The following is a 21175-nucleotide window of genomic DNA, read 5'->3' on the forward strand; positions in this document are numbered from 1 at the left end:
CTTTATTGTCTTTAAGCTCTCCTTTTGTATCTCGATCGTCAAGGGGCCCCACTGGTTGTTTCGCAGGCTTCCTGCTTCTGATGTACTTAAAACACATTTTGTTATTACCTTTGGAGTTTTTGGCTAGCCGTTCTTCAAACTCCTCTTTGGCTTTTCTTATTACACTCTTGCACTTAAGCTGGCAGTGTCTGTGCTCCTTTCTATTTGCCTCACTAGGATTTGAGTCAAGTGTTGAGTCTTTCCATCCCCAGCCAGCTCTACTTTCATCTGAAAAGGAGGGTGAGTGAGCAGGCAGGCTCAGGATCAGCAGCACCTACCTCAAGCTCATTCTCATCAAAAATAGCTAGGAGGTTTTCAGGAACCAGCTCATTGAGACCTGAAAGACAAGGAGAGAGTAAGTGCCAGTGCCCCCAGAACAGAGAGCTAGAGCCAAGCAGGGAGCACACAGTACCTCACCTTTCAGGAAGTGATCCACCTCTTCTCTAACCTGATTGGCCAGCCTGTATTGGGCAAGCAGATTCAGGTAGAAGATTTTATTTTCATTGGTTACTAGGACCTGAGCCCCTCCAGTTACCAGCTCAACCACCTGAAACAAGAAGCCACACAAGCACGTCAGTGTAAGTATGTGTGACAATGAGCAGTATCATCCCTGTAGCATGAACCCCCCATCTAAAGAAACTCTCCCTACTCCTACTTCACTGATACTCTTCTTCTGCGGCCATTTCTGCAGGGACATGCCACACAATTCCCAACCTCTCCTACTACAGATGAAAGGAGTGGAGACTGTCCCACCCTCACCCATCACCTCTCACCTTCTCCAGCTGCCCCAATTTGTTGTATTTCTCCTCAGCGAAGACGAGCTCCATCTCACTCACATCATTGTTCAATATGAAACAAACCTTGGATTTATAGAATTCTGGGTCATCTGTTTCAAAATACTGAGGAAGAAAGATAGGTGAGGTACAGGGGGTGGGAGGGATTTAACATACATGGTTGAGCAGGAATTCTGAGTCTGCTGGGAGCAAGATCACATTCAGTTTCACTTCAGCCTGGGCTCAGCACAGAGGGCAGTTTGGCCTTACCTTGTAATGCATTCGCAGTCCTATGATCTGAGCCAGAAAGGATCTGGTGAAACGAGCTCGCACCAGCTGCTTGTAAGCTCCTCCCAGAGATGACTCATAGAGACATTTCCCTACCAGGCGGCCTGCAAACTCATACACCTTCAGCCGTAGATGTGGGGGCCGGCCAGGGTTGGGATGCACCTGCAGAGGAGAGGGATCAGAATTACTACAGTACCAGCCACAGTTAACACAAGTGACAGCAATGACCCCACCTGGCATTCACATTGCACATTGCATCCAGGAAGATGCTTTAAACTGCACCCTAAATCTGAACATAGATTCATAGCTTTAAAGGCCAGAAGGGACCATTATGATCATATTTCTAGACTGACCTACTTCATTTGGCCCAGTGCTTAAGGTAAAGCAGTTGTGGGTCTCAGGAGTGACACTCTGAGAGCACAGCAGCAGAGATTAAAAGCCAGAATACAGACAGCAGGGTCACAACATGAGCCACATGTATGCCACATCCATGACACGAGGAAGGGATTCTAAAAAGCAGTCAGACTGCATCCTGTGCCCAATAAGGCCTTCTTAGGTAATGCCAACCCCAGTTCCTGGAAGCCTACAGTTCCCCGTTAGTGGTGTACCCTGCTGGCTTATGACCCAATGCTCTTAACTCTGCAATATGGTGGGACATCCAAGCAAGAATTTTTAAAGAATTTAGGAGGATTTAGGGGCAGGCACGCCAGCAGCAGGGGAAAGCAGGCAGGCAAGGAGGCTGTTTTGATGTGTTTGCTGTTTAGCTGACACTATGCCTACATGTCAAGTTCTGTCCACCAAAATAGGAAGGTAGGGACTCACCAGTGCCTGGTTGTTGTCACTGAAGCGGGTAAACAGTTGATTGGTGGTGTCAAATAAAGCCTTACAGATCAGCTCAAACCACTCTCTGCGGGGGCCTCCCCAGTCCAGAGCTACAAGATAAAAAGTCCAAAACCAGTCAGCTCTGGGCCACATCCAGCTCTCTTCCATTTCTTCTTCCCGACCAGAGCTGCCAGGAAAACAAAATCATCTCTCTGGCTAGAGCATCATTATCTCTAAGTCACTGTGATGGGCAGAGCCTTGCCTCTGGGAATGAGATCACAGGAAAATAAGTACAGAGATGGCCGCTCACTTAATCTTCCTATAACTGCTCATGTCAGACTCCTGTTGCTGAATGATTTTCCATTCACTCAGACCTGTGGTTTCCCACTCATGAAGTGAGCAAGAATTGCAGGAGATTAATTTTCACACATTTAAATACACAAGTGACTAGTGAAACCTCTTGATCCTCCACATTCACATCCCTTTCTCCACACAGGTGGCCAGTATCAAACCAGTCACTATTTACAAGTGACACAATGGGAAGCGCAGCTGCAAACTCCAAGAGATGATCTTGTAATAAAGGCACTGAACAGGGACTCAACAATAATGTGTTCTGTTACCAACTGTGCCACACACTCAAATGTGTGGCCTCAGGTAAGTCACTTAATCTCTGTGCCTCATATCTCCATCTGTAAAACGTGGAGAATAATACTTCCCTACCTCACAGGGGGTTGGGAGGCTAAATTCATTAATGTTTGTTCAAAACTACAGGGATGGAGGCCACAGAAGGATCTAGACCACAGAGGCTATGAAAAGATCTAGACACAGATGGATATGTTGCAAGACAGTCAGAATTCCACACCAATAAGTGACTCCCGGTATGCTCCTCCTCAAGGCCATAAAAGTTTCTGCTGGAGCAAGTTCACTTACCTTCCTCATCCTGGAAAATCACTTCAAAGTTTTTGCTCCAGTCGGAAATGGAAAAATTCCGTGTTGCTTTCAGAGACTGAGAGAGTGAAAGGAAAAGCATTAGCAGCGGCGGCCACTGCCCAGGACTCAGCATCCAGGCATGGAGGACTTAAATAAAGCAGAATGGGAGGGGCCAAGTCTAGTAATCTGAATATAGGATGAGGAGCCAGGAACTAATCTTGGGCAGGTCACTTTCCTTTCAGCTTAAACCATAGGTGTGCTCTCCATTACAAAATTTAAGAGAAGAGCTCCCCACATGTGACAGCTCCCGGGCTCAAGATCAAGACAAAGTTTGTTCAACAGCAACAGCCTAAGTACTGCCCATTCACAGCACTTCCCCCAAAACTGCCCCCTCTATAGAGTGGAGGCAGCAACTCTATAGAGTTATTGCGTCTGTAGTTAGGAGCAACTTTTGTAAAGATGTCTCAGTTCTCTCTGGCCCATCTGTCCAGTTTAGAAAAATAGCCCCTCAGAGAGCATGTAGAAGAAAGAAGTCCAAGGAAAAGTTGCTGGTTTACATTTACCTGTTACAGTATTATTTACTTTAACAAAATCTTTCTAGTGACTGGAAATATGTAGGCCCACATTCCTGATCCCAATTAAAGCAAAACCTGTACCCTAGAGAGCCCTGAATGCAACAGAGTCAGCACAGACTTAGTTGATCATTAAATAAATTGGAGCATCATGCTAGCCCCTGATTAGTGCTTATCTCTCTGGTTGCATTTGCCATGTGTGCCGTCCTCATACATCAGATGTTTACATTTCTCACTCCCACATTTCATTTCTTTGATCTTATCTGCCTGCAATGCTACAGCTAATGGCTCTGCAGCAATTTCCAAGATAACAGTATACAGAGGGAGTCTCTGAAAATGCTTTTAGAATTTAAAAATGGTTTGGATAATGAACCCATACCCAAAGCCTCAGTGCATATAATATACAGCCTGTCCTATCTGCAGAAAATATTCCCAAATCTAAATTTACCAACCATATAAATTCATCTGACGAAGTGGCTATTACCCACAAAAGCTTATGTTCCAATACGTCTGTTAGTCTATAAGGTGCCATAGGACTCTGTCACTTTCAACCATATCAAAGAGACTCTCAACCAGTCCTCCCTCCCCGACATCTGGTCTTTTCCATTTCTGTCCCAATTCTGTCCCAAAACACACATGGCATAACAAGTCATGGCAACTGATAGTTCTATTGCATCTAATTTAGAAGATCATTTAAGGATTATAACAGGTCAGTCAGTCAAGTCTCACTGCTAATGCTCTGCAGAACACTTTGCAAACAGAGTAAGTCAGTGCTCTGCGGCTGTTATTTTCAAAGTTCCACATTCTTCGGCTTGGTCTACCCTAACTGACATGACAGTAATTCTCAGAATATCTAGGGTGGGTTCCCATTTTTCAAGGAATAGTAAACAACTGATATAGGACAACTATCAGGATTTTCTTATGTTTTTCTAAAGAACTGTGCAGGAAAATAACAGTGCCGGGCCAGGGCCTCCTCCCAGCTCAGAGCATCACTGGCTCTTACAGTATAAGAGGGAAGTACGCAGCTTCCCACAAGCAGGAACAGTTGCCAAACCCAAACAAAGCACACTGGACAAAGGCAGTGCTTGTCACAATACAGCTTGCCTTGACAGTACTCAGGGCTCTTTCTACCACACACAAATCAACTGTCCCTTTAGCCCAGACATTGCTACTGCCATACCAGGAGAGATCAACTGTCCCTAAGTCCTAGCAACTATCAGTGACTGATGTCAGAGGTGTAAGGCTTTCAACATATATCGAATTATGTAGAAGCTCAAATATCATCATTGTTCCCCCAGTAGGTGTCAACTTGGTTTTCACTAGAGAGTAACTGGCGCAGGGATGGGTCCTGGGCACAAGTGAGAACAGCCTATTGTCCCCCCAGGTGCCAACTGTCAACGAGCTCACTCACAGATTCCAGCAGGCCGTGGCGGCTGACCTTCAGTGTAACCTTGGAGTGAGGTCTCTTCATATGCACTTGACGCAACTCCCGTTGGAAGAAGTTCACTTTGTCCTGAAAGGTCTCTGAGCCTCCTGAAACAGTGATCTTATGATTGCATCTGAGCTGCCAACACCTCATGTGTCAAGATGGGGTCCCCATCCCTATTTGCATAGGACTGCTCTATGGTCAGAGTGATCTGCCATGGAAGGCAGGGACAGAAGAACTCCCAGGGGACAGTTTGTGGTTTAGTCTTTCAGACATTCAGCCACTCATAGAAATGCCTTCAGAGAAATGACAGAAAAGCCTGCTGAGCATGAGAAGCCAGGGACAATGAAATCCATTCACTGGAAGTGTTATTAGAAGCAGAAGGGGGAGACAGAGGACTACTCTATAATTCCTAGAAGGGTTATATAACTCCAGTAGAGTGGAATAAATGACCTCAAGTGCTAACTTCCTGCCTGCCACCCCGTGATGCTGCAACCTGGGGATGCAGCAACCTGAATCCCTCAATCATATTATCTATCCCACCAGCCTCTTTTACCTATGTTTTTATGCAGAGAACGAATGAAAGTGGCTGCCAAGATGTTCCTCTCCTTGCAGCTGAGCTCCACAGGGGGCTGGATCCCATCATCTACCACCAGTGTCAGCAGCTTGTGCACAGGATCAGGCCCATGGTAAAAAAACTAGCAGCAACGAGACGCAGGACAGGGGTCAAACCACTGTGCAGTAGAGAGCACAGCATGTGTAGTACATATACTAAGAGCACTTTCTGCACACACACCTTCCCATCTGCACACCCACACAGAACCAATTAACAGGCACACCGCCTCTAGCGTTTGGATTCCAGCTGGAATGTTGCCTTTATAAAGCCAATTTCAAACCGTATGGGCTTCAGGGGGACCAAAACTAGATGCCTTCTTCCTCCTCCAGTAAAGCAATTAGGAGAAGTGTGGTAGAGGATTGAGAGTGATATCTAGGATCCTGATGTTAGGGTGCGGAGAAGAGACATGGCTGGCCCTGCTCGCACACATTTCCAGTACTCTGGTAGGAAGGATGTTTTGAGAGTTCCTGGATTTCATGTATCTAGCTGCTGTTCAGTGGAAATAACCCCACTACTCCAACAGCAGATCTAACAGGCAAATCGTTATTCAGCAACAAGGGGTGATAGGGTGGGAATGGCAACAATAACTGGATGGAGACAAACCCACCTTGGTGCCAGGACACACTCTGAAGGTGAAGAGGCGCCAAGGAATGATCTTCAAGTAGAATTCCTTCACTGAGAATTGCTGGGGAGCCATAGGGGAGAGAAATCATTAGCAGCCACATTTCTACTAAAGCTCCTTTCTAAAGTACTCTAGACTCAAGACACAGGATGAACAAACCCACAGTGAAAGCCTCCTTCCAAAACCTCTCCTGTGACAATACACATGCCCTTCAAACCTCCGCTACGCAGTGACATGGGAGAGAAGAATGACTGTAAGCAACCTGGCAAAAGGATTTAATTGTTACACTTGTCTGAAGCGCCTAGGACACACTAATGTGACATAAACATAGCAGTAAACCAGGGCATGCGTTAACAGACCAATGGCACACTCCTTAGCTTTTAAAAAGATAGTTGATGTATGGGAATTTAGGGTGGAAGCCAGGATTCAAATTGCAAGGGATGCTACAGGACAGGACTACAATGCATTGACAGAGCTGGGAAGTCCTGAGGAAAGTTATCCTGGACTGACCAAATTATTGCAGTTACTCCTTGAATTTCATGAACATCAAGTTCAAACAAATAAAAAAAAAACTTGCAATTGTTGAATCTGGGGCTGACCAGGCCAGTTTGGTCTCTTCACCATGCAGAGCATTTCTGGCAGAAGGCCCTCAGCTGTGGAACTCCCTCTCACTGGAGAACAGGCTAAGCCCCAATTTTAGCACCTTTAGGGTACACTACAAGGCCTCCTTCAGCAAAGATGGCTGGGGAATGGTCAGCAGCAATTTTCCTGGAGTTGAGCAAATGAGAACAGCCCTATGTAAAGAACTGCTGGGCTGGACAGCATGGGTCTGTTGGACAGGAATGATGCTCTACATTTATATATAGGGTGCCCAAACACTACAGTTATGGGTACATAAGAAATGCACAGATTAGACAGGTGCCCAGGGGGTCTCTCTTCCAACCCAAGCAGTAGCTACTACAGAAGGCATTCAGAATGATCGCCAATATTAGGAAATTTAACAGTGAATCTTGATGAAAGTCCAAAATTATCTTCCTGAATCAGAGTGAGAAGACTACTGCATCATTCCCCCTCGGACATCATTCCCAGTTCTACATTTTCTAATACTGCATTCAATCTAGGTTTAAATATACCAAGCAATGTGGCTTCCCCTCTACCGTTTGGTGACTGTTTCACAGACTCATCTCTCTCTCGCTGTCAGGAAGATGTTTCCTAGGTTACGGTTTTACATGGGTACCTATTACTGTATTACTTGAACCCCTCTCAAATTAATGGATTGGCAAAGTGAGGTCTCTAATGGAATTTTCTGCTCTTCTGGTTTCCCTAGGTACTCTCCTTAGGAAAGGGGTTTTGGTGGAGAGTGGAGGGTCAATGGTTGCTGTAAATATTGATCTTGTTATAATGGCAAAATCTACATTGTCCCTTTCTTAATTTCCTCCCATTTCTCCTAGTTATACCCCAAGGTATCACACTAAATAACCATTCTCTGTTCTAGGTTTGTATATGTTAACCCCTTCACTTTCGTTATTAAACAGATTGCGCTTTTCTAACCTTTTTTCCTAAATCAATCTTCCTAGCCCCCTGATCAGTTTTACTGTTTTTAATCTGATTTTCCTCCTCCTGATCATGATCTATAAGTATTCCACACTGAGGACACTTGATGGCCAGTCTCACCAGACCCATACAGGAGCTAATTCAAAGCCCACTGAAGTCAATGAAAAGACTCCCATTGACTTCAATGGGTTTTGGAACAGACAAGAGAGAGACTGTTACATGCCTCTGCTCTGCGATATGATGCTTCTACATATGCAATGCTAAAACTGCAGCAGTCTTTTTAACTGAATTGCAAAGTGTAAATTTTCTGCCTATTCCCTCTCTTAGTCACCCTCAGCTGTTCCTGTTTTTAAGGTTTCTCACTCCCATGGATTAGCTAGGTTGGGGATCATTTTCCCCAGATGTTGCAGCTGCATTTTCCAAAGCTGAACCTTATTATATTCCCCCTCCAACCCACCATGTTCCTAAATTTTCTAGGTCCCTTTGTATTGTTCTGCCCTCACTAGACTAGTGTTTGCAGCTCCTCCCAATTTGGTATCAGCTATGAATGTCATTAATATGTAGCTTATACTCCTGTTTCCCATCTTCAGTGAAAAGACTGCCTGCCTTGGCAAGCACACCTAACAAATCCCCATCTGTTCTGTGGCAGACATCTTCACTCTATCAGGCTCCCACTACATTTGTTCCCTGGCTTTAAATTTAACATCTTGGGATCCTTTAGGGGAGAAAAAAAAAAAAAACAGAGGAAAGGAATCTGAAATAACAAGTTTAAACAAACACTTAGTTTAGACAAACTTTACCAGCCAAGTCTGACATGTCTAGAAGCAGAGCCCAAAGTGACTGGCAAGGCAATGTCTGAAATGCCAGAACATTTGAATCAAAACTAAAGAGCAGCAGCCATGTGGGCTTTACCTTGGGTGACACGTAGCAATATACTTTTTTAGGTTTCTTCACTTTCTCAGGAGTCTGGCTGTCAGATGGAGAGTCTTCATCCTCATCCTCAGTTGCAGTAGAAGGACGGCGCTGGGAGGAGCCCAGATGCGTGGGCGGGAGGTGCCACTGCGTGTTGGCATAGCTAGTAGAGTTGTAAAGATAGGCCTCAAAGTAGATACTGACCCCTGATGTGGACACATTGCGCTCTACAATGTTCATTTCATTTTCTAAAGGACACAGATGGAACACATGTAAAGCTTGATACAGCCAAGAAACGAAGTTCAGCATCTCACATTAAGCTCAGAGTCCACAGAAAGGCACTAAGCAAAAAGTCTAACCCGCTAAGTGGGAACTTGGTAAATTGAGTCAATAATGAAAGAGGCTCAAGAATGGAATATGAAGCCTTTCACCTCCAGGGCATCAGTATGTCGGGCCTGTTCATAGGTCGGGGAGACAAGCTGACTTCGAGGAGGGGGGAGAGAGAGAGAGAGAAGGAATACAGAACCTTTCACTTCTATGGCACCAGTTCTAATCTGACTCCTGCCTGTAGTGACCAAAAGCCATAAGCATATGACAGCCATTCAGTAGCTTGTGTGAAATAAATTGGTAGCTTCACTCCTTGTGGGACAGAGAACCACGTCACAGAACAATCAGGAATACCACTTATCTTTTATATTGTACTCTTCATCTGTAGATCTCAAAGCATGCCCAAAATTGGCCCCCTACTGTTAACCTGTGAGATGCAAAGGAATGAGTAGGCCACGGTCAACTGCTCAATCTCTAAAAAATTCCCCTTTGAGGCAAGGAAGGAGGCAGCTCCTGGTTTATACCTGTTGTGGGGATAGGGAACGTCTGTCTCCAGTGTTTTCTCCATCTAGCTTTCTTTGCCAGAACCAAATTCACCTCATTTAAATAATATTTTACATGAACGGACATTACCAGGGCAACTGAGTGTGGCGAGCACGGAGGGAAGCCACATTTAAAAAAAAACAAAACAGCTCTACTTGACTAGAACATATCGCATCCAGTAGGAGGTGCAATTGGTCTGGGATGACCTAGCATCTTTGAACTCACCACTTAGGACAATAATGTCAAAATTGCCATTGCTAATAGGCTGGGTTTGGTAGGAGATGCAAGCATGGAAACAGCCTCTACGGTGCAGGGTGAGTCGCAGGAACACTTGGCAAGTCTGCCGATTGGACACCACTGACTTCTCAAACAAAACGCCAGAGCTCTCTTCCTCTTGGGGACCCAGCTAGACAAAGAGAGAGAACATCAGTGGAGAGGACAACATTCTCTAGCTCAGTACAAGACTTGGAGAGGGGGATGGAGTCAACTCACCTCATGGATGGAAAGGCTGTAGTTGTGCTCATCTACCAGGGACACAGAATTGCTGGTGGGATTATCATACTCATCTCTGGGGACAATCTGCAAGGTGTGCTGCTGCCTGCAGGTCAGCACCAGAGTAGAAAAGTGGCAGACGATTTTGGTCTTGGAGGGAACCACCATCCCTGAAACAAAGAGAGAGAATTTAGAATTAGAGACAGCCCTGGGTACAGCAGCAGAGAGCTAACAAGACAGGAGCACAATGCCCTGTAAAGAATGGATGAATTCTTAATATATTCCCCGCCTCTGCAGCTAGAGAACCAAGCCACTAAGCACTGAAATGCATGGAATGGGGAGGAAAGAGCTTGCCAGTGGATAGAGGCCCAATACCCTGAACAAGGTTAACTCTCAAATCTGTTAGTCTTTAAGGTGCCACCAGATTTCTTCTTGTTTTTATTTAGAAGAGTGTCCTCCACTCCAATCATGCTAGCACTTTAGCCCTCAACTCTGGAACTCATTCCCACAGCCGGTCCAATAAAGTACAAATCAGTTGATCTGTAAGACTCAGTTAGTAATGCAAGCTTTAGCCAGAAGGGTATCGAGTAAGTTTTGGGCATCCTCTTTTTTTTGGAGGCAATAAGGGAGCAACTTAACTGGTATTGTGTCTATTTGTAAAATTATTTAACGGATGTATTTTTATTGTACATGCACAGAGGGTATAAAATATGCTGATTGGAATCAAACAGAAAAAAATTAATTATAAGGAAAAAAGGAAGCTTTTCCAAGTAATGTATAATTAATCTGCAGAATTCATTGCTGCAGGAAATCAATGAAGCAAAGTTAAGAGGATCCAAGAGGATCAGAGTCAAATCAAAATAGCACTTGCAGTGACATAACCTAACATATAAATTATAATTCTCAATCTTTGTGCATAAAGGCATTCTCTGGCCACTTAGCTAGCCCAGGATGAAGTTACCCACAAGAGATGGTATGGTGCCAATGGCTATGTAGGCTGAGAGGCACTAGCAGCCTACTCCAGCTTCTGTTTTCCTATGCTTGCTGCTCATAAGCTTACTTAAACCAAGAGTCTCTACTATTTGGGGTGGCATGTGTGAAGAACAGACTGCAGAAGGGGTAAACCCTCCCCACATATCTATTCAGCAACCAACATGTATACCTTGGTGTCTCTGACACCTCTATATCCACTCAGGCTCACTACCGATTCACCTAGACCTTACCTGGCTGAAACACTTTGTAGTAGGGGCTGTATGCCACATTCAAGCCGCCGAGCTTTATGGTAATCTCATATCGCCCAGCCCTGCGCACAGTGAAGGCCACTTTCACCACATTGGAATTGGGCTCTTGAAGGACTTCCTGGGTCACAGGAATATCCATTGCTAGCTCCACATGGCAGATTTGAACTCGCAGCCCCACAGGCCGATGAGCAGGGAAGGGCTGCCCATTCTTATAGAATAACTGCATGGGGAATGGAGAAGCCCAGGTCAGCAGAGATATGGGGTGCAGGGACAGAGAGAAACCAGCCACCTTGCAACAGAGGGGCAGGATGGAGCCATGCCTCAGCAAGGGAATGAGGGGACAGCAAATGCAGAACAAGGCCCCACAGCCCCATGGTATGGGCACCGTTCTCCTAGAGAGAGAGGGGACAGTGAGTACCTCTGAGTTCTGGACCCCCTCTCCCTGGTCCCTTATTGTGCTGGGGTTCAAAAAGGAGACTTGAGAAGAACAAGTTTCTGGGCAATTGATCCCTGAATTGTTAGCGTGCATCTAGAGCAAGATCAACAGAATTCAAGCCCACAAGTAGAGCCGGGAAAGCCGCATCCTTACAGAAAGACCACTAGGTCTTGTCCACGTGTCCCCAGAGAGAACTATGTAGTGCTCCCCACCAATTCACCATAAAGGAAGGTGCATAGGAGACACTCACCCCAGCAGTTGATCTAGTCTGTGTCGATGACATGCAACTGCATGAAAGGAGTTTGTTAGACACACGCACTATATTCAGTTCAACCATGAAAATGACCTAACAGACAAACAAGAGAGGTCCTCACCCTGTCCCACACCCTCCAAACAGTGAAGAAATTTTCCCTTCTCCTAGAGATAAAACTCTGCTCCTAACCCCCAATCTGTGTGGAGACAGAAACATTCCCTTACATGCACTCGGAAGGCCATGCTGTGGCCCACCTCATAGGGGTCCTTCCAATCCCAGGAGACTTTGCAGGAGCGGGGGTCCAAATAGTTGCCTCGCACGTAGTCATAAATAGTTCGCTCCCCTCGACGCTCCCGGTCCTCATGCTGGAGGAAGCTGACTACACGTGCGGCAAGCTCAAAGAGGAACTTAATGGTGAAGAAGAAGGCTATAACAGATACTGTGATCCCACCTGCAGCAGGGAAAGAATATAGGATGGTTATAGCAACATGGCCCAGCAAGGCACTGAGATCCCACCTGCACTGAGACTGGATGTCTTTCTACAGAATATGCTCTAACTCAACCACATATTATGGGCTGGATGCAGAAATTACTGTGGGAACTTCTGTGGCTTGTGTTATTCAGAAGGTCACACTAGATTACCATAAAGTTCCCTAGGTTTTAGATTCTATGTATGACTATGAATTGACTGAAGACGGTTGTAGCTGCCGAGTCTGAAGTATGGCACAGGAGAATCTAGATACATTTGCAAGTGGTTTTCTATAAATGCCTACATAAAACTACTGACTTTCCACCAAAGGAAACAATGGGACAACTACCACCTGTAATATTTAAAACTGGACAAGCACGCATCATGGAGGAAACAAACCCATACTAGTCCATAAAGGTAAAGGGGAGGGATGAGCCAGGAGTGAGGTCAATGGGATGAGTCTGCTTGGGGTTGAAGAGGAGGGCAATGTGGCAAGAAAACTTCTTGTTTATTAGATAGACCCTAAACCAATGTGAAAGCATTCAAGACAGTAGAAGACTTAGGGAAACCCTCAGGTTCCTGCAGAGAGATACACAGACATTAGGGCTGCCTCTCCACTTACCAATAATGTAAAACATCGGGTCCCTTCGGTGAGACACACAGCTGAGGATCACAGCTGCATCTAGAACACAAAGCACACCATGTGTAGTTCAGTGATTCCTTCTCAAATCCACACAGCTCACAGCTCCTATCAACAAATATTCAGTGTCCCATAACTCTGAGGGGCCAGCAGGACTCCCCATCTCTTCCTCCCCCCAGACACGATATGCTTCAGTGGGAGCTGAGAAAAATCAGTCTTCTTAAAGAGATCACTAATACATGATATCAAAAAGGCTATGGAACACCCAATCAGCCCAGTTTACTGTAAAGAACAATTATACCACAGATTCCTGTTCTGAACCTGTGATATCTGCAATAAAGACAATGCAGTACAAGCTTCAGAGACTGTGTTGCGAGTGGCAAGTGGGCTTCGGGGACTGGGCAATAGGGCCACTCACCTTGAGGTCACCAATTCCAACACTAATGACTGACAGTAGTTCCTATCTGTTTGATGGCTCTGCGAAGTGAGTTTTCATGGATCTGAGTTCCATTCCCACAGGTCATGTGGGCACATCACAAAACCACCACCATAGCTGGTAGCAACTAGCCCTCAGGTTGGCAGCCTCAGCAGAAAAACTACAGCATAAATGGGTCATGGAGCATAAACCTCTTTCCCTCTGCCACTCCCCCAAACAAGCCCTCTAGCATAGGGCTGAAATACATTTGTCCCTTCCGAGGCTGAACACAGGGGGACAATGGGATAGGGACATGCACCTATATCTTCCTTCTCACTTCAGCAAAGTGGAAACACCATGCACTTTCAATTATTGCACGGAGTTTGCTGGTGGCTCGGGGACCCTGAGGCTGTGACATCATGCAGCAGAGCAGGAACCACTGTGCTCCAGAAGCTAGTACTTAGCCCAACAGCCGGGGGTGAAAATAACAGTTTCACACACACTAGTGCATACAATATAGCTTACCAGCCATTAGGCGAGGAATTACAACGTGCACACAGCTAGTCTATGCATGAAGGGAAGTTACTTACCAGTTTCACAACAGCACCAGCAAAAGTCACCAACATGCAGAAAGCAAATGCAGCTGACATTTCCCTATCTGTTGGCTACCACCTTCCAGCCCTGTGAATTCTCCCAACACTCTAGCCAATGGCAGTCACATACCTTTACAAAGGTGCCCATGTTCTAAAAGCCAACAAGTGGGCACTCATTCCTCCACATCCTTCCTCTTGGCACCAGAGGTGGGGCAAGGTCAGCAGGAAGGGACCAAGCAGCGGAGCATTGTGGAAAGAGGATCCTGGAACTCACATCTTAGATTCACAGCTGGTGGAAAGGGACTCGATTACAGCACCTTATCCCTCAACTCTGGGAAGAGGATAGCTGCACGCTTGCACTCTGCAGCCACCAGTTGCTTGCTAGCCTTCCTGCCTGAGAAGGGATAAGAAGAAGAAAAATCCATTACACCTATCCATAGATGAAAAGGGAACCCTAGAAGGGGATTAAAAAAAAACTTGACTCCATGTCATTGCCACAAGCATAGCTGCTGTAAACCACCACCACCACATGAGTGAAGTGCTAGGCTTCTCCATGTCCCAGTACTCTGAATGTAACCTGGTCTCATATCACTTTGCAGCCTAGATATGCAGGCCCATTCAGTCAACTCCAATGCCCCTGAAACCCTGCAGGTCAAAGATGGAACAAAACTTTGCCAGCCCAGATAGATTTCAACAGGCTGAGGGGTTCAGCAGGGCAGCCAGGTACCTGGCTCCCACCCAAGAGTAAATTGTATGGACTGAGCACCACTTGAGCCCCTCAGAGAAAGCAGGGTGGGGATAAAGCTAATAAAAGCATGATGTCCAGCAAAATATGACTGCACCGATCCCAGGTGAAGGTTATTCAGCTGCAGGGACATTTATAGACAATGGCAATATGTCTTACAAATAATCTGAGCCCCAAAACAGATGGGGAAAATGTCTCTGCTGCTGCCACATTACAGGTATCCCAGATCTGAACAGTGGGTGGCCTCACAAGACAATTCATTTTAAGCACTGTCCACCCTGCAAAAACTCTTGAGTTGCAAAGCAGCAAATATCTCAGTCTGGAGACAAACCCCATAACAGATAGTATCTGTGTAACCCATAGTGCAGTGGTCCCCAAACTTTTCAGCTTCGCTCCCCTCCTTACCCCATCTACACCTCCCCCCAAGAGCTGGGGCTGGGAGTGGGGTTGTGGCTCCTGGTGGGGGGAGGGGATGCAGACAGAGGTAATAAGGGGGCTGAGGCTGGGGGTGGGTCTGGGGCCCAGGGCCTCGGCCAGGGACAGGGCCGCAGCTTGGGGGGTTGGGGGGAGGGGCTGAAGCTGGGGGCAATACCAGGTGTGGGGCTGGGAGCCAGGGCTGCAGCTGGGGGTGGGGGGCGAGCAGAGCTGTGAGCGGAGCGGGGCTGAGTGGTGCTCCCTCCCTGCCCCCTCGACACCCTCTGGGTGACGTGCCCCACAGTTTGGGGACTTCTGACACAGAGAATGGGAAATGTCCCAGGGGGCCATGCACCTTCCTAGCTCAGACCTGTTCTTTCAGAATGCAGAGTGCAAGAAGGAGACCGGAATAAATTAGGGATGACAGCACACTACAGCAGTTCTCCCAAAACAGATCACATCAGCTAGCTGTCTGATAGCGGTCTTCTCCTTACCTTCCATGCTAAGATACCTGTTCCTCCTCACTCCCCACTTACCCACCCTCCACTTCAGGGTGCCTGCCACCTTTAACTCATCCCTTCCAAACCATCTATTTCAAGGTGCCTCCTGCCTCCCCACGAGCTCTTACCCACAGCTCCACAGTACAGAGCCTGCTGCCTTCAGGACACAAAGCTCTCCACCTACATATGGAAACAGATGAGCAAATCTGTACAGAGTTCTTTACATCACCCCAAACCTGTACTCCTTGATGCTCATTCATTTGGCCTTGACGCCTGGCTTCAAACTCTGCTCCAACTGTGCTAGTTTGTTACAAGGTTTTGCCCACCCACCAGCATAAATGGTTTTGAAACCGCAATTATAGTCTAGGAAGGAACACAGTGCGGGGCCTAGTTTCTAGAACTATTTCTAACACTGGTAGCCGAAATGTTTTTAAACACAGTAACACACTCCTGCCTCCACCTCTCTTCACATTTCTTCCTAGCATTCCATAAGTGCTCCCTTTGTATCTGGCTCACTCTCCAAATAAGGAATGCACTCCAACCCTGGTCACTCAATTACAGACCTAAAAGTTGCAATTCTTCAACAAAAAAAACCTTCAAAAACAGACTCCAATGAGAAACTGCAGAACTGGAATTAATTTGCAAACTGGACACCATTAAATTAGGCTTGAATAAGGACTGGGAGTAGATAGGTCATTACACAAAGTAAAAACTATTTCCCCATGCTAATTTCCCCCCTACTGTTACTCACACCTTTTTGTCAACTGTTTGAAATGGGCCATCCTGATTATCACTACAAACGTTTTTTTCTCCTGCTGATAATAGCCCACCTTAATTGATTAGTCTCATTAGGGTTGGTATGGCAACACCCATTTTTTCAAGTTGTCTGTATATATCTATCTTCCTACTGTATTTTCCACTCTATGCATCTGATGAAGTGGGCTTTAGCCCACAAAAGCTTATGCCCAAATAAATTTGTTAGTCTCTAAGGTGCCACAAGTACTCCTCGTAATTTCCACAGGGACTCTTATCACTGTGCAATTCTGAATTGTTTTTGAATCTTGGTGAAATATTTCCTTTGACATCTACAGAATCAGCTCCTTCGCCCCACTTCAAAAGTTATCTTTCCTCCCTTGGTATCCTGCTGTTAAGTGAATTGTCTTGTTAGACTGACCTCACACTTGGTAAGGCAACTCCCATCCTTTCATGTATTTATACCTGCTCCTGTATTTTCCACTTCATGAATCTTATGAAGTGGGTTCTAACCCACAAAAGCTTATGCCCAAATAATTAGTTAGTCTCTAAGGTGCCACAAGGACTCCTTGTTGTTTTTGCTGATACAGACTAACACGGCTACCACTCTGAAACCAGTACAACACTGGCATTCTGGGCCCATATGCACAAGCTACCCCAGTTTCAGCCCATAACTCCTCCCCTTCCCCAAGTCATGCTGAAAGTTACTCTCTGTTCTAAGTCTGGTACCTGAAACCTCCAGAATGATCAAGGAGCTTGATGCCAATACGAAAATGGGCCGTTTGGTCTTGCTTACAGAATTTCAGAATTAATTCCCTGTGTCTAACAAGCTGTCTCCCTTAATCAGCCCAGCAAGTTCTTATTTCATTACCGCTGCATGAAATGGTAGGCAAGGCGCCAGGTCAGATGGCCAGCAGAGACAAAAGGAGATGCTAGAGGGAAGCTGGCTGTGAATGTGGCATGTACATTAGAACCGACCCCAAAGATACTTACTCAGCCAGGGTACTGTGGGGTAAGCTTCTTGCCATGGTTAGCTAGTACCCGGATATGTAATTTATTCACAAGTGGAAAAAGTTATTTTAGATGAGCATCAAGCAATGCCAAAAGCTACCAGCTAACAAGGTGGGGAACTAACCTTTTTATGAAAGATACCAGTATAGAGTCAGCCTCACTACTGGGCAGAGAAAATACCCAGCTGTCCTACAGGCCTTATGTGCTTGATTCAAGGACACAGCAAGCGATGGCCTCCTGCAGGAAGAATTTGAATTTGGAAGACTTAATCCAGATTTGCCTCCCAAACTACCCGCAGAGCCAGGATGGAGTGCATGGCACCAAAGAGAGAACTCCGGTGGAGACAGCAGAGTGTGCAGCAAAGCTCTGAAAGCCGAGTGTGCACAAGTGTAATTGCAGCTATAAGGGAAATATTAGCCAGCACTGGTACATTAATGTAACTGAAGTTCCTGAGCCATTAGAGGGCATATGTTATATAAAACTAGAGTGACCATACAGAAAGTGTGAAAAATCAGGACAGGGGTGGGGGCGTAATAGGTGCCTATATAAGAAAAAGCCCCAAATATCAAGACTGTCTCTATAAAATAGGGGCATCTGGTCACCCTATACAAAACAGACTTAGTGAGGCCCTAGAATACATCAGCTTTTCCTCCTTTTGATATTTTGTTGCTACGCTGATAGATATTTATATTGGTTTCCTCCTCTCCCCCAAATTCCAACAGCTTTCAGGAAAAATGGATTACGAATAATTTCTGCAGGAGAGTATTGCCAGATATTATAAAAAACAAGCTGAGAGAACACCTTGGCAACTTTGTAAACCAAACACCTTATGTGGCATATCTAGCCATGTAGAAAAATACTCACTGACAATGATCAGTACTTCTCAGATCATGCACAAGAAAATGATTCTCCTTAGAGTGAGACTATCCAGTTTTTCTCACTTAAATCAAATGTGTGCAAGGGTATCAGTGCAACTGCACATATGCACTTAATTTTAAACTATGCTGAAAGTCAAAAGAGTCAGCTCAAGGGCAATGGGCAGGTTCCCATATCAAGCAGCAAGGACAGAAAGCCACACTGATGGCCAAGATCAACACAAACAGATCTGCCACTCTCTCTCCAGGATTGGACCATGCCATCGGAAACTTAAAACAAAGTCCAGGTGAAATGCTGGCTTGCAAAAAAGAAAGAAAGAAAGAAAAAAAAACACACACACACAAGAGATCCCAGTTCAATACCAAAAATCTAAGATTCCTCCTTTTTTCTATTCCCAAGTAGATCTTAAATCAATGTCAATACACATGTGCTCCTCACCTCCTCCACAGATATAGCAGGTCAGCTCTCTTCATTCACTGCATAACACAAAATTCACTTTCCAAGTAAAAACAAGCCTCAGCCACTGCTCATAGGGAACAGCCACTCATCACTGCTGCTCACCCCTCCAGCTCTTCCCAAAGCAGGGTCACTCAGACCATCTAAGCAGCTCAAGCAAAGCACTAGAGAATGCATCTCTTCATCCAACAATTAGTTTTGTTAAAATTGCTCATATGTTGATCTCTCTCAACTACCTCTTCCCGTTTCCTTACCAAGCCCAATATCCTTCCAGTCTTCGATTCTCTTCCTTACAGTTCTGCTGAAGAAAGTACTTTGGGAGGAAGTGGCTCAGCTGTAATTCAGCCTGTGCTGATGCTTGTCTTCATCATGCTTCATGATCAATTCAGGTAGAACTAGGTTGCATCTGAAAGGCACCATTAGCTCCGCCTCTAAGCTCACAGCAATCCCAGGATGTGCATGAAGAAGAGAAACCACAGCAAGGCTTAACTCCCTGTTCCTTTAACAAGGTATCAGGGACATAGGTCACAAACTGGCTCATAGCAGTAAGAGGTTTTGGAAAAGACCTATGGCCAGAAAAGCGAATGTGCCAACCCACTAGCCCTCACTCTTTGCAGGCAGCCCCAGTGAAGTTCCATGCATTTGTTACAACCTCAGGCAATGGCCACTATCATGAAGTATGGTTGATAATAGCTTTCTCTTATATGAGGGACTAGACCAGCCAGAGTCAGCGTCCTGCAGAACCAACACTAAACGAGTTCTTCAGACCCTGGAGCTTCACCTACAAGAGACAGCCAAGCAAAACACGTCCATATGAGAAGGGATATATACAGCTACTGTCCATTTTGCAATGAAGTGGGAGGAAAGATAAAGGGAGAACGGAAATGGGAGTGTGCTTCCCTTTCAAAATCACTAGCAAATTTTGATAGAGATTGCAAGCTACAGAATACCCCTACACACACACACACACACACACTCTCTCTCTCTCTCTCTCAGAGTCTTGTTAAAAGTATTTGATAACATAATCCAAACCATTTTACTCTAGAGAAATGAAATACCAGGCCCATCTGTATCTGCAGCTTTCATTGAAGAGGACAAAACCACAACCGAAACCTTACAAGTTTTGCAAATAAATATTATGCATCCACAGAAACAGACAGCTGCAGGTCAGAACTAGAAATACCTTTTGCTAATCAACACACAAGAAGGACAAGTTCTGGGTAACACCTCAACCAAGGCCACAGAATTTTTGCCCACCACAACGCACTAGAGAAGAAAAAACAGAAACCTGACGACTGCAGGTACAGCAGCACAGCCAAACCTCAACAAAAGATCTAACCTCTAGAACAATTAAATAATCAATTTCACCTAAGCCCAAATAATAATGTAAATCACTTTAAAAAACTTTACAGTATAGCAAGCACTAAGGACAGGTACAAACTACAACAACCAGCTAGACAAGTGAAGATGCCAAACAGAACCTTCTCACCGACAAATTCTTCACCACTATGAGGTGAGCAAAATGCATACAGACTTCTTCAAATGTAAAATCAGAGATCGCAGAATGGAAACCAGAAGCAAGAAGTAATAAATAAGGCTAAGCTTGTGTCATGGTTATTTTTAGTAAAAGCCACAGACAGGTCACGGGCAATAGACAAAAATTCATGGAAGCCTTGACCTGTCTATGACTTTTACTGCTGCAGCCCCATGCCTTCCCCTGCCACCATGATGGCTGGGAGCTGCAGGGTTTCCCCTCTGCCCACAGCAGCTGGAAGCTGCAGGGTGCCCATATTTCCCAAGAGAAAACAGGACACCCCCAGCCGCTCAGTCAAGGTGTCCCCCTCCCCTGCACGAGGCTGTCACCTGTCGCTGGAACCCTATGAGGGCCCCACTGGCTGCCAGCTCCAGTCCCACAGCTTCTGGGGCTGAAACAGAGAATGTCACTAAGGTCTCTAGATGATTCCCTGACTTCAATGACATAAACGTAGCCTTAGTAATTAGGAACCAAAGAAACACAAAGGAACAACCAAGTTTTCCATGTAATACAGAATAGATCCAAATTATTTCCTGCTCCACTGTAGACACACTTCCTCGAATAATCAGAAATGACTTCTAATCCAAGGACGGAGGGGAGTATCTGTGCATAATGCTAGATACCCCACCCTCTAGGGGCCCGCAAACCCGCTAGGGAGTCAGGAACAAACACTAAACGGAAATAGACAGGGGATCGACCCCCGTCACGCTGGGAAACCCCATCCTGGGCAGAGGCTTAACGTACTGGGGAATCAGACTGTAACTATACTGGGTAGATACTTGCTGTATCCCCATCCCTCAGCGAGTGCAGGACTCCATGTCCTCGCACTTCGGCACCTGCTGTCAAGCCCACACCATGCCGCTCTGGCCGGACTCCTCTGCCCCCCACGTACCGGGGCTCCCCGGGAGCGAAGCCCCAGGGCT

General features: G+C 45.8%; 1 protein-coding gene across 5 annotated transcripts in view; it reads right to left on the bottom strand.

Annotated features, from left to right (window-relative positions):
- The window catches only part of AREL1 (apoptosis resistant E3 ubiquitin protein ligase 1), a 29254-nt gene that overhangs the window by 7712 nt on the left and 367 nt on the right, over positions 1-21175 (bottom strand). Inside the window, exons 2-17 of one of the 5 annotated variants that reach the window (XM_032801982.2) lie at positions 14094-14357; positions 12938-12997; positions 12071-12297; positions 11140-11377; positions 9917-10086; positions 9650-9830; positions 8555-8802; positions 6074-6151; positions 5407-5548; positions 4836-4957; positions 2853-2928; positions 1923-2032; positions 1083-1262; positions 813-938; positions 457-586; positions 318-376 (exon numbers count right to left, since the gene is read on the bottom strand). In XM_032801982.2, the coding sequence (XP_032657873.1) occupies positions 318-376; positions 457-586; positions 813-938; positions 1083-1262; positions 1923-2032; positions 2853-2928; positions 4836-4957; positions 5407-5548; positions 6074-6151; positions 8555-8802; positions 9650-9830; positions 9917-10086; positions 11140-11377; positions 12071-12297; positions 12938-12953 (2103 nt within the window). In that variant the 5' untranslated portion in view covers positions 12954-12997; positions 14094-14357. The remainder of the gene's footprint in view (positions 1-317; positions 377-456; positions 587-812; positions 939-1082; positions 1263-1922; positions 2033-2852; positions 2929-4835; positions 4958-5406; positions 5549-6073; positions 6152-8554; positions 8803-9649; positions 9831-9916; positions 10087-11139; positions 11378-12070; positions 12298-12937; positions 12998-14093; positions 14358-21175) is intronic. The other 4 variants (XM_075065535.1, XM_075065537.1, XM_032801989.2 and 1 more) reach the window with 4 other exon arrangements.

Source organism: Chelonoidis abingdonii, chromosome 4 (genome assembly GCF_003597395.2).
Source record: "Chelonoidis abingdonii isolate Lonesome George chromosome 4, CheloAbing_2.0, whole genome shotgun sequence".
Classification (NCBI taxonomy): domain Eukaryota; kingdom Metazoa; phylum Chordata; order Testudines; family Testudinidae; genus Chelonoidis; species Chelonoidis abingdonii.